The 15437-nt window shown below is 44.3% G+C and overlaps 1 protein-coding gene across 1 annotated transcript in view; it reads right to left on the reverse strand.

The window, feature by feature from the left end:
* maml1 (mastermind-like transcriptional coactivator 1) overlaps positions 1–15437 on the reverse strand; it is a 94482-nt gene that overhangs the window by 13549 nt on the left and 65496 nt on the right. The window contains exons 3-4 of the mRNA XM_063053063.1: positions 6768–7022; positions 3650–3767 (exon numbers count right to left, since the gene is read on the reverse strand). Coding sequence (XP_062909133.1) covers positions 3650–3767; positions 6768–7022 — 373 coding nt within the window. The remainder of the gene's footprint in view (positions 1–3649; positions 3768–6767; positions 7023–15437) is intronic.

Raw genomic sequence — 15437 nt, forward strand, 5'->3', positions numbered from 1 at the left:
TCAGCCCGCCATCATTTGCAAGCTCGAGGAGTTGATCTTCTTCCCGCGCTGACATAGATGACGCGTGAGTAATGACCTCGCGTGCGTTCAAGTTCAACAGTGGGCGTGACAGGGAATGAGGAAAAATACAGCTGACTCATACCGCCAAATCATATTGTTTCCTCGCGGCCCGGTAGCACCTTCTTTGCGGCCTGGTACCGGTCCACGGCCCGGTGGTTGGGGACCGCTGGCTTAGAGAACTGAGCTACAGGCTTGAGACGAAAGTCATTTTTCACTTTTTTTTTAAAATAGGCATCCAATAGTCTCATGAGCCCATGCTGCAAGTCTCCCCTCTCCAGGCCACCGATGTTGTCCAAGAGAAGGGCACTACGGCCGATACAGCTTGGCACCGGTGTTGTCGCAGATCAATGTGTGGTTAAGTGCCTTGCTCAAGGACACAACACGCTGTCCCAGCTGAGGCTCAAACTAGCGACCTTCAGATCACTAGACTGACGCCTTAACCACTTTGCCACGTACCAACACTTTTAAAGGTTTGATAAAGAGAAGCCTGCAAACTTAAAAACCAACAGCTGTTCCTAAAAGTGGTTAGACTTCTTCTTTTTATTTAGAGATGCAGCACAGTAACAGGCCCTTCCGGCCCAACAAGCTCACGTCACCCAATTACATCCATGTAACCAATTAACCTACTAATCCATACGTCTCTAGAATGTGGGAGGAAACCAGAGCACCTGGAGGAAACCCATGCAGTCACAGGGTTATACATGCATATAAACTCCTTACAGGCAGCAAGCAGAATTGAACCCAGGTCGCTGGGGCTGTGATAGTGTTACACTAACTACTACGCTGCTACTGTACTGTACTTTGGGCCCCCCCCCCACCTAGTTCCAGGTATACCCATGGCCTCTCCATGTCCCCTGCACCATATTAAGTCTGTGAAATAGTCTGATATGTTTAAATCCAATTTGAAAGGAGCACGTTGGAAGTTTTCAATATTCCATTTCAACAGTTTTTAAAAAATATTTTTGTAGAGATTTACACTTTAAACTTGTCTTCCAGAGATATACTGGGCATAAAAACAATGATACTGGGAAAACTATTCTGCAAGAGGTTATATGTTGTAAACAACTAACACAAGTTCAGAGAGTATAAGTATTTCTTCTCATTCAGCATGCTTTCAGGTCCTAAAAGGACAGTGTTTTGAAAAGCAGAAGTTTTTTTTTTAAAAAGCACATTTGAAAGGTATTCGAAGAACTAAGAATTCACAAGAGATTATGCAGATGGTGGAGATCAAAGCCAACACAAACAAATTGCCGGAGGAACTCAGCATAGACCATAAGATATAGGAGCAGAAGTAGGTCATTCAGCCCATCGAGTCTGCTGTGACATTCAATCATGGGCTGATCCAATTCTTCCAGTCATCCTCACTCCCCTGCTTTCACCCCATAACCTTTGATGCCCTGGCTAATCAAGAACCTATCTATCTCTGCCTTAAATGCATCCAACGACTTGCCGCTCATGGCAACAAATTCCACAGATGCTCATGGCAACAAATTCCACAGATTTACCACCCTCTGACTAAAGTAATTTCTCCGCATCTCAGTTCTAAATGGATGTCCTTCAATCCTGAAGTCGTGCCCTCTTGTCCTGGAATCCCCTACCATGGGAAATAACTTTGACACATCTAATCTGTTCAAGCCTTTTAACATTTGGAATGTTTCTGAGATCGCCCCTCATTTTCCTGAGCTCCAGGGAATACAGCCCAAGAGCTGCCAGACGTTCCTCATACAGTAACCCTTTCATTCCTGGAATCATTCTTGTGAATCTTCTCTGAACCCTCTCCAATGTCAGTATATCCTTTCTAAAACAGGGAGCCCAAAACTGCACATAATACTCCAAGCACGTCAGACAGCAAATACGGTGGGGAACAGTCAACATTTTGATTGAGATCCTTCATCAGCACCGAGCTTTTCCAGCATTTTGAGTGTTGCTCAAGGAACTAAGGGTTATAGACAAAATCTCAAAATAGAGATAAAACCATGAACACAGGAGCAGAATTAGGCCATTTGCCCATTGAGTCTGCTTGGCCATTCGATCATGCCTGATATATTATGCCTTTCAACCTTCGCTCTGTAATCTTTGACACCCTTACTAATCATTACTACCCAAATGACTTGGCCTCCACGTTGTTTGTGGCAATGAATTCCACGGAAAACACCACCGTCTAGCTGTAAGTTATAGGCATGCTATTTTGATGCTGGAAGTGTAGTGACACTTGTGGGCTGCCCCCAGCACATTGTCGCTAATTTGGTTTGACGCAAATGATGCATTTCAATGTATATTTCGATGTATATGTGGGGAACATGTGTTCTAAAGGGACGTTTTTCTATTCTGAGGCTGTGCCTCCTGGTTCTAGACTCCCCCATTGTAAGATATATCCTCTCCATGTCCACTCTATCTAGGCATTTTAATATTCGATAGGTTAAACATGTCCATACATGCTAAAGAGCTGTTACTGGCAAAATAATGTGAATTGTTGTAATTTCTTGAAAACTGTGAAGAACACAAAAGAAACAAACTGGTTGAAGACAGAATGGTGAACACTGTACCAAGGACTGCCAGGAATAAGAACCATCTTCCTAGATGTCATACACTTCAAAGTCGATTGTTGCCTTTGGCATCCTGATGTCCCTCTGCTATCATATTTCTGAACAGACAATAAACCCATGAACACCAACTACCTCACTCCTGCTGCTCTTTTTGCATGACTTATTTTTTCAATACTTCATCTTGTAATTTTATAGTAATTTTTATATATTGCACCATGCTGTTTCAGCAAAACAAGTTTCATGACATTCAGTGGCTACTTTATTAAGTACCCCCTGTACCTAATAAAGTGGGCACTGAATGTGTGTCGCAAACATGAGGAAATCTGCAGATGCTAGAAATTCAAGCAACACACATCAAAGTTGCTGGTGAACACAGCAGGCCAGGCAGCATCTGTAGGAAGGGACTAACTGAAAGAAGAGCTAGTAAGAGGGAGGGGGAGGGGGAGATCCAAATAAAAAATAGAAAAATACTGAATGTATATCTGTGGTCTTCTGCTGCTGTAGCCCACCCACTTCAAGGCTCGACATGTCGTGCATTCAGAGATGTTCTCCTGCACACCAATGTTGAAACGTGTGGTTATCTGAGTTCCTGTCACCTTCCTGTCAGCTTGAACCAGTCTGGCCATTCTCCTCTGACCTCTCTCATTAACAAGGTGCTTTCTCCCTCAGAAATGCCACTCACTGGATTTTTTTTTTGCTCTTTGCACCACTCTCTGTAAACTCTAGGAGACCGTTGTGCATGAAATTCCCAAGTGATCAGAAGACTGAGATATTCAAACCACTCTGTCTGGCACCAAAAATACCACGTTCAAAGTCTCTTAGATTACATTTCTTCTCCATTCTGATCTTTGGTCTGAACAGCAAATGAACCTCTTGACCATGTCTGCATGCTTTTATGCACTGAGTTGCTGCTACATGATTGGCTGATTAGATATTTGCAATAACAAGGTGTATAGGTGTACCTAATAAAGTGGTCACTGAGTGGATGTCAGAGATAATAAACCTGGTTTTGGTTCAAGATGGAATATGGATACTGTACTTACCCTGAAACTGGCTGGCCTGCTCGACATGGTACGGATTTTGCTGCTGATCTTGGTACTGAGGTGGGGGCCGGCTCAGATGCCTCTGTAACTGCTGCTCCTGGTGTTTCCTCTGCTTCTCCTGAAAGGGGAACAGCAGTGATATTTGACGCATCTGATGCTGTATTTGGTTCAGAGACACCAAACAGAGTTGCACAGGACAGAACAGTACAGCACAAGAACTGGCCCTTCAGACCACATGGGCTTTCCTTTCACCCTCTCCCCCTCCACACCAGATCGTCATCACTACCTGCTGAAGCAACATTGACCACGTTTTCCCAATCCCCTAACTTGCTCTTAACCAAACGCCCTGTCTACCAAGTAGCAAAATGGATACTGTCATCAAACCCACCTACCAGAGACCACTAGACCAAAAGACATAAGAGCAGAATTAGGCCATTCAGCCCATTGACTCTGCTCTGCCATTCCATCATGGCTGATTTATTACCCTCTCAACCCCATTCTCTTGCCTTCTCTCCATTATCTTTGGCCCCCTTTCTAATCAAGAACTTATCAACCTGTGCTTTAAATATACTTAGTGACAGCCTCCAAATGGCAATGAATCCCATGGATTCACCAACCTCTGGCTAAAGAAATTTCTCCTCATCTATGCTTCAAAGGGATCCCCCCTATTCTGAGGTTGTGTCCTCGGGTCCTAGACTCTTCCACCATTGGAAACACAAGACCATAAGACTTCCAAGGGGTGGGGGGGGGGGCGGGGGGAAATACTTTTTATAGGCACTGTAACTGGGTGACTGTCAGAAAAAGGAAGGGGAATAGGCAGACAGTGCAGAGTATCCCTGTGGCCGGTTCCCTCAATAAGACTATCACTTTGGATACTGTTGAATGGGATGACCTACCAGGGGGATCCACAGTGACCAGGTCTCTGGCATCGAGTCTGGCACTGTGGCTGAGAAGAGAAAAGAGATGAAGAGTACTGCAGTAATGATAAGAGATTTCAAAATTAGAGGACTGGAGGTGAGGTTCTGTGGATGCGATGGAGACACTGATTAAGGAAGTCCCCCTCCCCACCCCGACTGAGTCCACGGTATTCCAAAGGGGGCAGGAGAACAGCCAAAATTCTTGGCACCAATGACATAGGCGAGGTGGTCCTGCAGAAAGATCTTAGGGACCCAGGTAGAAAGCTGAAAAGTAGGTCTCCAGGGTAGTCATCTCTGGATTGCTGCCTGTGCCATGTGCCAGCGAGGACAAGAATAGGAACATGTGACAGATGGGTACATGCCTAAGGAACTGGTGCAGAGGTTCAGATTTATAGATCATAGGGTTATCTTCTGAGAAGAAGGCATGACCTATACATGTTAAATCTGAACCCAAGGCAGACTAAAATCCTTGTGGGCATATGGGCTAGAGCTGTACAGGAGGGTTTAAACTGATTTGGCGGGGGGTGGGAACTGAAGTGCTAATACTGAGGATGAGGTAGTTGATTTATAACAGAGGCAATGTGTAATGATACTGCTAGCAAAAAGGCTGATAAAAGGGCAAAACTGCAGTCAGCTGAATGAGTTGCAATGTAAAACGGGGTACAAAATCAAAAAGGGTGATGAATACAGGACTGAATGTGTTATATTTCAATGCACAGTATATGGAATAAGGTAGATGAACTTGTAGCACAGAACTGAACACAATACTCCAAGTGAAGTCTCACCAAGGTTTTATAGAGCTGCAGTATTACCTTCAACTCCAACTCAATTCCCCAACTAATGAAGGCCAAAACACCACATGCCTTCTTAACCACTCTATCAACTGTGCGGCAACTCTGAGGGATCTATGGACGTGGGCCACAAGGATCCCAAGATCCTTCTGTTCTTCCACTGTTAGGAATCCTGCCATTAACCCTGTGTTCGCCTTTCCAAAGTGAATCACTTCACACTTTTCCGGGCATTACCTCAATTTTCTGTATTTTATTAACTTCTGCTTCAAGTTCTGACAACTCTTTGTTTGATAATCAGTTCTGAAAAACTCCAGTTCGATCACTGCAGATTTGAAAGCTAGCGAGAGACGGAGTTATCTCTCTTCCACACCCTTGCACGAAGTGATTTCACACTCTAAAGCGGTCAACAGGAAGGGGATTTAGGCACCAGGGTAGTGTCGCAGTAAGCGTGACACTATTGAAGCTTAGGGCATTGGAGTTCAAAATTAATTGTGGTCTTTCTCTGTAAGTAGTTTGTATGTCCTCCCTGTAATCATAAGAGTTTTCTCCAGCTGCTCTGGTTTCCTCCCACAGTCTAAAGATATACTGGTTAGTAGATTAATTGGTCATCGCAAATTGTCCTGCAAATAGGCTGGTGTTGAATTGGTGAGTTGCCAGGCAACTCATTGGGCTGGAAGGGCCTGTTCTGTGCTGTATCTCTAAATAATTTACATAAAATCCCCACAGATGAACATTATACTACAATGTCCGTACCAGCAGAATACATTTGCGATCCATCCCACATCAGAGGTTGGTGAGAGTGTAGAGTGAGCTGCCAGCTGACGTGGTGGATGAAGGTTCAATTGCAACATTTAAGAGAAGATTGGATAACTACATGGAGGGGAGGGGCATGCAGGGCTATGGTCAAGGTATGTGTGGATGGGACTAGGCAGAAGACTAGGCTGGCATGGATTCAATGGGCCCAGGGGCCTGCTTCTGTGCTGTAGTGTTTCATAATTCTTGATACATTAGAGACATTCAAGAGACTCTTAGATAGGCACATGGATGAAAGAAAAATGGAGGCCTTTGTAGGAGGGAAACTCTACCATGGACAGTCCCAAGCTTTGCTGTGAAAGGAGGAGGAATGGGCATAGAGCTAGCAACTCCATCCCATTAAAATATTCAGTGTTACAGAAATACCAACAGAAACTCTCAAGACCTCATCCCTGGGACAGGAAGGATCTTCAATGGGCTACACCTGGAAAGACTGAGGACTCAAAGAGGTGCTGTGGGTGGCTTAAGCCCCAGCATGACTGATGGGCTTGAGGAAGATATAGGAGGGAAGGATCAGACTGATTATGGAGTAGACTAAAAGGCTGGCACAACATTGTGGGTCAAAGGGCATATACTGCACTGTTCTACGTTACGTACCCTCTCCGCCATCATCTGCTGCTGTCTTTGCAGGTATTGTTGCTTCTGCTGTTCCATTAGCTGGATGCGCTGGTCTCGTTGCACTTGCTGATCGACCAGCATCTGCTGTTGCTTTATGGCCACAGCCTGCTGTTGGCCACTAAGATAACTGGCACCTCCGTGACTGCCAGCGATGGACACTGGGGGAGGCTGAGTCCCTGCACCTGATCCCTGGACAGGGTTCTGCGTCCTGGTGACATTCCCGCCACTTTGATCCTATTTAAAAACAGAAGCAAAAATTATTTTATTATTACATACAGACCATAAACTTACCATTCAGGACTAGAAAGGTGCCAGAAAAGGGCCAGTGACATCGTAAGGACCCCACCCACCCTGTTAATGGACTGTTTGTCCCATTTCTATCAGGGAGGAGGCTATGTAGCATCCATGCCAGGACCACCAGACTCAAAAACAGTGCCTTTCCCCAAGCAGTAAGGCTGATCAACACCCCCACCCACTAACCCACCCCTCCACTCCCCAACCACCACTACTTTATCATTTCCTGTCAGTCACCTTATGTAGACACTCCTGTGCCTAGCATCATTTTATGGACAATCAATGTATGCAAGCTATCTTATTTATATTTATTGTGTTTTCATTATTATTGTGTTCTTTATCTTGTGTTTTTTTGTACTGCATCGGATCCAGAGTAAAAATGATTTCATTCTCCTTTACAGATGTGTACTGGAAAAAACATTAAACAGTCTTTATTCTTCAGAATCAGAATCAGGTTTATTATCGCAAACACGAGGAATTCTGCAGATGCTGGAAATTCAAGCAATACACATCAAAGTTGCTGGTGAACGCAGCAGGCCAGGCAGCATCTCTAGGAGGAGGTACAGTCGACATTTCAGGCCGAGATGTCGACTGTACCTCCTCCTAGAGATGCTGCCTGGCCTGCTGCGTTCACCAGCAACTTTGATCAGGTTTATTATCACAGGCATGTGACATGAAATTTGTTAACTTAGCAGCAGCAGTTCAATGCGATACATAATCTAGCAGAGAGAGAGTAATAATAAATAAAATAAAACATAATAATAAACAAGTAAATCAATTACGTATATTGAATAGATTTTAAAAATGTGCAAAAACAGAAATACTGTATATTTAAAAAAAAGTGAGGTAGTGTCCAAAGATTCAATGTCCATTTAGGAATCGGATGGCAGAGGGGAAGAAGCTGTTCCTGAATCGCTGAGTGTGTGCCTTCAAGCTTCTGTACCTCCTACCTGATGGTAACAATGAGAAAATATCATGCCCTGGGTGCTGGAGGCCCTTAATAATAGACACTGCCTTTCTGAGACACAGCTCCCTGAAGATGTCCTGGGTACTTTGTAGGCTAGTACCCAAGATGGAGCTGACTAGATTTACAACCCTCTGCAGTCTCTTTCGGTCCTGTGCAGTAGCCCCCCTCCCCCCTCCATACCAGACAGTGATGCAGCCTGTCAGAATGCTCTCCACAGTACAACTACAGAGGTTTCTGAGTGTGTTTGTTGACATGCCAAATCTCTTCAAACTCCAAATAAAGTACAGCCGCTGTCTTGCCTTCTTTATAACTACATCAATATGTTGAGACCAGGTTAGTGTTACATACTCCGTGGGTATCTTGTGACTGTCTTATGACCATGATGTAATGGTGGGATGATGTAATTTTCCCACCGATGTGAGGTCACGTGATGACAGGTTCACAACAGGTAATAAAAGGGAAACCCCTGGTATGATGCAGTTAGTTTCAATTGAGTTGTTTGCTTCATTAGTTACTCCGTTATGCTGCGTGTTTGTCTCATGATGCAGTTTTGTTTTAAAACAGAGTTTTACTTTCTATTGTAAGGTACAGAATCGTTGTGCCGGCAGTTTCGCCAATCGTTGGCAGTTTTTTTTGGTGTATCTTTGATTTACCTTTACAGCAGTATTGGAGAGTGAAGACCTTACTAAAGTACAGGAACCTGAAGGATTGAATAAAATTGGAGTCGTTCGGCGGTTTTATAAAGGATCGACCTTATTAAGTCTTCTTTCAGAAATAGTGACCTGTATCTGAGATAACTCCTGCAAAAGCAGGGAAGTTTGTGCAGCGTTCACTTGCCAGGAAAAGGTCAGTTCCTTTAAGCCGTTTTATTTCCTTCGTCGTGAATCCTTTGGAGAATCAGCAGTAACATCTCGTCTTTGATGAAATCCGTTTCCAGAGAAGTCTCTCCTTATTGACTGTGTAAATCACTTGGACTTTCGAATTTACCACTTTAAGAATTGTGTTCGAATTTACCATTTTAAGAACCATCCCAGAGTTGCCGTATAGCAGTTAACTGGGTTAAGTTAGTCGTTTGAATTTTTTTTTCGCTATTGCTGAGCAAAGATTAATAAGTGTTTGTTTGTTTATAAAATCCTGACTCAATGATATATTCATGGTTGCCGACCACATAACATTAGATACTCAGAGATCTTGGCACTGAGGAACTTGAAGCTGCTCACTCTCTTCACTTCTGATCCCTCTATGAGGTTTGGTATGTGTTCCTTCGTCTGGTCCTGAAGTCCACAATCAGCTCTTTCGTCTTACTGACGTTGAGTGCCAGGTTGTTGCTGCAGCACCATTCCACTAGTTGGCATATCTCACTCCTGTACGCCCTCTTGACACCACCTGAGATTCTACCAACAATGATTGTATCGTCAGCAAATTTATAGATGGTATTTGAGCTATGCCTAGCCACATAGTCATGTGTATACAGAGAGTAGAGCAGTGGGCTGAGCACACACCTGAGGTGCACCAGTGTTGATCGTCAGCAAGGAGGATATGTTATCACTGATCTGCACAGATTATAGTCTTCCGGTTAGGAACTCGAGGATCCAATTGCAGAGGGAGGTACAGAAGCCCAGGTTCTGCAACTTCTCAATCAGGATTGTGGGAATGATGTTATTAAGTGCTGAGCTATAGTCAATGAACAGCATCCTGACATCGGTGTTTGTGTTGTCCAGGTGGTCTAAAGCTGTGTGGAGAGCCATAGTCATAGTCATACTTTATTGATCCCGAGGGAAATTGGTTTTCATTACAGTTGCACCATAAATAATTAAACAGTAATAAAACCATAAATAGTTAAATAGTAATATGTAAATTATGCCAGGAAATAAGTCCAGGACCAGCCTATTGGCTCAGGGTGTCTGACCATCCAAGGGAGGAGTTGTAAAGTTTGATGGCCACAGGCAGGAATGACTTCCTGTGACGCTCTGTGTTGCATCTCGGTGGAATGAGTCTCTGGCTGAATGTACTCCTGTGCCCACCCAGTACATTATGTAGTGGATGGGAGACATTGTCCAAGATGGCATGTCTCCCCTTGAGATTGCGTCTGCCGTTGACCTATTGTGGCAATAGGCAAACTGCAATGGGTCTGGTCCTTGCTGAGGCAGGAGTTCAGTCTAGTCATGACCAACTTCTCAAAGCATTTCATCACTGTTGATGTAAGTGCTACCAGGTGATAGTCATTAAGGCAGCTCAAATTATTCTTCTTTGGCACTGGTATAATTGTTGCCTTTTTGAAGCAAGTGGGAACTTCTGCCCTTAGCAGTGAGAGGTTGAAAATATCCTTGAATATTCCCGCTAGTTGGTTGGCACAGGTTTTCAGAGCCTTACCAGGTACTCCAACTGGACCTTCTGCCTTGCGAGAGTTCACTCCCTTTAAAGACAGTCTAACATCGGCCTCTGAAATGGAGATCACTGGGTCATCAGGTGCAGCAGGGATCTTCACAGCTGTGGTTGTGTTCTCCCTTTCAAAGCGTGGTAGTGAAGCATCGCTGCTATTCATACCACTGGGTTTCGCTTTGCAGGAAGTAATGTCTTGCAGTCCCTGCCAGAGCTGCCGTGCATCTGATGTCACCTCCAACCTCATTCGAAATTGTCTCTTCATCCGTGAAATAGCCCTCCTCAAATCATACCTGGTTTTCTGGTACAGGCCTGGGTCGCCAGACTTGAATGCCAAAGGTCTAGCCTTCAGCAGATGACGTACCTCCTGGTTCATCCACAGCTTTTGGTGTGGGAATGTACAGTAAGTCTTTGTAAACACACACTCATCCACACAGGTTTTAATGAAGTTGGTAACAACGGCAGATTCAAAGATAAATCCCTGAATACAGTCCAGTCCACCGATTCAAAGCAGTCCTGTAAGCGCTCCTGTGCTTCCCTTATCCATATCTTCTTGGTCCTCACTGCTGGTGCTGCAGTCTTCCATTTCTGCCTATACTCAGGGAGTAGAAATACAGCCAGGTGATCAGACTTCTTGAAGTGAGGGCGTGGTATAGCACAGTAGGCATTCCTGATGGTGGTGTAACAATGGTCCAGTGCGTTGGTCCCTCTGGTATTGCAAGTGATCTGTTGATGGTAATTGCTTAGTGATTCTTTTTTTCCAGACTGGCCTGGTTAAAATCCCCCAAAATGATGGTGAAGGCTTCAGGCTGCGCTGTTTCGTGCATGTTGATCCCATTACTCAGATCATCTAAAGCCTGCTTGACATTGGCCTGAGGTGGAATGTAAACTGCTACCAAAATGACCCCAGAGAACTCCCGTGGTAGGTAAAAAGGGTGGCACTTTACTGCTAGATATTCCAGGTCTGGTGAGCAGAAATGGGAGACAGCACTGATATATTTGTGCACCAAGAGTTGATCACGACCTCCACTTCTGCTTTTGAGAGACTCTATAGATCCATCCTGATGGTGTATAGTAAACCCATCGATCTGAATTGCTGCATCCGGTATGGAAGGAGTTAATCTGGATTCCGTGAAACAAAGGACACACGCAGTCCTAACGTCCCTCTGATTCAGCACACTGGCTCTGAGATCATCGATTTTATTCACCAGAGATTGTACATTCACCAGCAAGATAGTCGGTGTAGGGAGTTTAATACCCCGTTTCCTTAAATGCACTAGTAATCCTGATCTTCGCCCACGCTTCTTCTGAGGTTTTCGCTGTGGGCACTTCCAACCACAATTGGTGTTGTTTCTGTTGGCTTTAAGCAGCGATAGTTTGTTTAAATGCATTAAGACATCTTTGCTGACTGTACTGATCTTGGAAGCAGTTGTACTTTTTAGCTGTATCAGGCTGAAACGGGAATATTTAATCGTATCCATTAAGAGTACTGTTGCTACTCGAGTTACGCCGAGGCACCCCGGAAGTAGATGCCTGACTTTAGCCTGAGTGGTCCAGTCCTGTGTTTATACAGGCCGACCTTCACTAATCCGGCACCACTGGGACCTGAGGAGTGCCGGATTAGTGAATTACAGAAGGATCACATTAAGCATAATCAGTGCCGTATTATCGAAGGAACCAGATTACAGGTAGTCGGATTAGTGAAGGTCGACCTGTACTTCACTTTCAAACACAAGTTGGTTCCTGTCTAATCAGAATAGTCCATTGACCAGGTGCAAAGCATCTGTCACCCTGGTCCTCTTTATCCTGAGTCCGTGGGGGTGGTACAGATAGGGACTGGACCACAGGTGGACTAGACCATGAAGCTGCCAACAACCCATTTGGTGGTGGGGTTTTACACTGAACATTACAGCACAGTACCGGCTCTTTGGTCCAAGGTCTTGTGCCAACCTTTAACTTTCTCTAAGTTCAATCTAACCCTTTCCTTCTACATCGCCTTTTATTTTTCCTATCATCCATGTGCCTATCTAAGGGTCTCTTAAATGTTCCCATTGTACCTGCCTCTGTCACCAGCCCTGGCAGTACATACGCAGCACCCACCACTCAGTATAAAAATAAAATCTTACCTCTGACATCCCCTCTCTACTCTTCTCCAATCACCTTAAAACAATGCCCTCTCGTATTAGCCATACCCACCTTGGGAAAAGTCTCTAGCTTGTCTCTAACTTAATCTACGCCTGTCATCTCTAAACCCTTGGAAGAGTTTGAAATTAATTAATGGAAGGCAGAAGAGTTGTGTAAAAGGCAGAAAATACATCAACAATCTGATGTAGGTTTGATTTGTAAATACAGATGAAGTACGAGGCAATGTGGCTCTTCCAAACGTTGAAGAACTAAAGGGGGCTGAAATATACAGAACAGGCTTTCTTAGCAAGCTTGTATAAAACATTGGCCTGGTGACACCTGACACTGGACCGTCTGCTTCTTGCACTGTGGTGGAGAGGAGATTCAGTGAGGAAATAATCTTATTGAAACCAATAAATTATTCTGAAGGATCTGAAAGTGTGGATGCAATGTGGACGCCGACCCTGGATGCTGAAATCCAGAAGTGAGGGTTTAATATACTGGGACAAGGAGGAGTTTCTTCTCTGCGGGTTCTGATTGTCTACAATTCACCAAACCAGAAAGTTGTGCTAGATCATCACAAGTGGCACAGTAACATTGCACAATCGCTTCGCAGCACCGGTGATTACAGATTAGGGATCAATTCCTGCCACTGTCAGTAAGAAGTTTCTGTATTCTAGCTGTGACCACATGGGCTTCCTCCAGGTGCTCCAGTTTCCTCCACACATTCCAAAAATGTGCGGGTTAGGTTTAGTGTCGTGAGCATGCTATGCTGGCACTAGAAGCACAGTGACGCTTGTGCGCGGCCCACAGCACATCCGCAGACAGTGTTGGCCATTTCCGCAAAATGATGCATTTCATTGTTTTAATGTTTCAATGTACATGTAACAAGTAAAGGTGGTCTTTAATCTCAAATTTTTGGACTACAGAGAAATTAAGTGTTTGTGAAGAAAGGGTTGAGTTAGGACTATATTTCCTAGAGCGTAGGAGAATGAGAGGAGATTTGATAAAGGTATAAAAAATTATGAGGAGTATAGATAGGGTAAATACAAGCAAGGTTCTTCCACCGAGGTTGGGTGAGACTAGAAATAGAGTTCAAGGGTTAAGGGTGAAAGGTTTACAGGGAACATTAATATTCAGGCCATGCCACTCAGGGACTTGTGCTAATATTTGTTTGTAATTGCATGTGAATGTGATTTATGCGACTGCAAGTACTGTTTTGCACCTTGCCCCAAGGGAACACTTTCATTTAGCTGCACACATGTATGGTTGAATGACAATTAAATTTGAACTTCTTCACTCAGTGGGTTGAGTGTGTAGAACAAGATGCCAGTGAAAAAGGTGGATGTCGGTTTGACTTCGACATTTAACATTTGGATCAGTACGTGGATGGGAGGAGTATGGAGGGCTCAGGTCCGGGTGCAGGTCAATGGGACAAGGCAGAATAATAATTCAGCACAGACTAGATGAGCCAAAGGGCCTGTTTCTGTGCTGTAATGTTCTATGACTCTATATAAATGTTGTGAGATCAGTTCAGATCAGCTACAATTTCAATATATCACAGGTCATGGCCAAGGGGTGGATGGCCTACCCATTTCTGTTCCTCATGACAGGAAACAGTTGGAATGAAAGAGTTTAGATGGGGGTGGGTGGGAGGGAAGGGGGATGTAATTGAAACCTATCGAATACTGAAAGGCCTAGATAGAGTGAACGTAGAGAGCATGTTTCCAATAGTGGGTGAGTCAAGAAAGAGGGACAGAGGTAGGCTTTTACACAGAGAGCGGTGGGTGTGTGGAACATCTTGCCAAGGGTGGGGGTCGAGGCAGATACATTAGGGACATTTAAGAGACACTTCTTTTTTTAACCCAGGGTTAATATGTTCGATATCAAAGGACATACATTTAAGGTGACAGGGGTCAAGTCCAAAGGCGATGTGAGAGGCAAGTTTTTTTTAAATCCCAGAGAGTGGTGGGTGCCTGGAATGCACTGTACTGGATGGTGGAGGCAGATACAATAGAGCCATTTGAAAATCTCAGATAGGCAATTGGAGATGCAAAAATTGGAGGAATATTGATATTGTGTAGGTAAATACAACTAGTTTCGTTGGGCATTTGATTACTAATGTAACACACACAAAATGGTTCGTTGTTGTTATAATGAGCGCGGTAAAGGGGATAAGCTTTTACTACCTATTAAATGCTCCCAATGGTGTGTGCGCTTTAAATAGCCTCTGATAACTGAGTCCAGCTCCTGGCCTTCACATGTGGCTTAGCTACTAAGTCCAGCGGAACCATTTCTACTGACAGGAGCATGGGGAAAATGGGTTACTGACATCTTAAAAATAAGTCACTATGGGCAGATGGAACTCTTCAGCTGTGGTTTTCAGTTTATTTTGGAGAAGGACAACTCTGATCTCAAATCACAGCGAAGGCTTCAGGAGTAAACCCAAGGGAAATATCCAGACCGGAGTCCCTAAGACAATCCTAGGTTGAGTTCAATGCTGACTGGCAACTTCTATGATATAGCTGGTGCCAAACTACATCAGTTTCCGTTGTTCCCTTGGGTTCATCGGATGCATGGAGAGGGGAGCTTGCTACATGGGCAACAGCTTGCTCTCCATATTGTACTGCCCTGGTTTTGCCTATCGAGACAGCTAGGGTGCAACATCCATGGTTGACCCTGATCAATCCTATCAGCAGGGGCCTCAGAGACAAAATGCTGGAGGAACTCAGCAAGTCTGGCCGCATCTACATTAACATTTGGGGAAAAGCTAGACATCCCGCATCTGCTGAATCTCATGTTTATGATTACTAACGTAGCTAGGCAGGCACAATATTGTGATCAAAGGATCTGTTCCTGGGCTGTATAGCTGTATATTCAAT

The sequence above is a fragment of the Mobula hypostoma genome, chromosome 7, assembly GCF_963921235.1.
Source record: "Mobula hypostoma chromosome 7, sMobHyp1.1, whole genome shotgun sequence".
NCBI classification, from domain to species: domain Eukaryota; kingdom Metazoa; phylum Chordata; class Chondrichthyes; order Myliobatiformes; family Myliobatidae; genus Mobula; species Mobula hypostoma.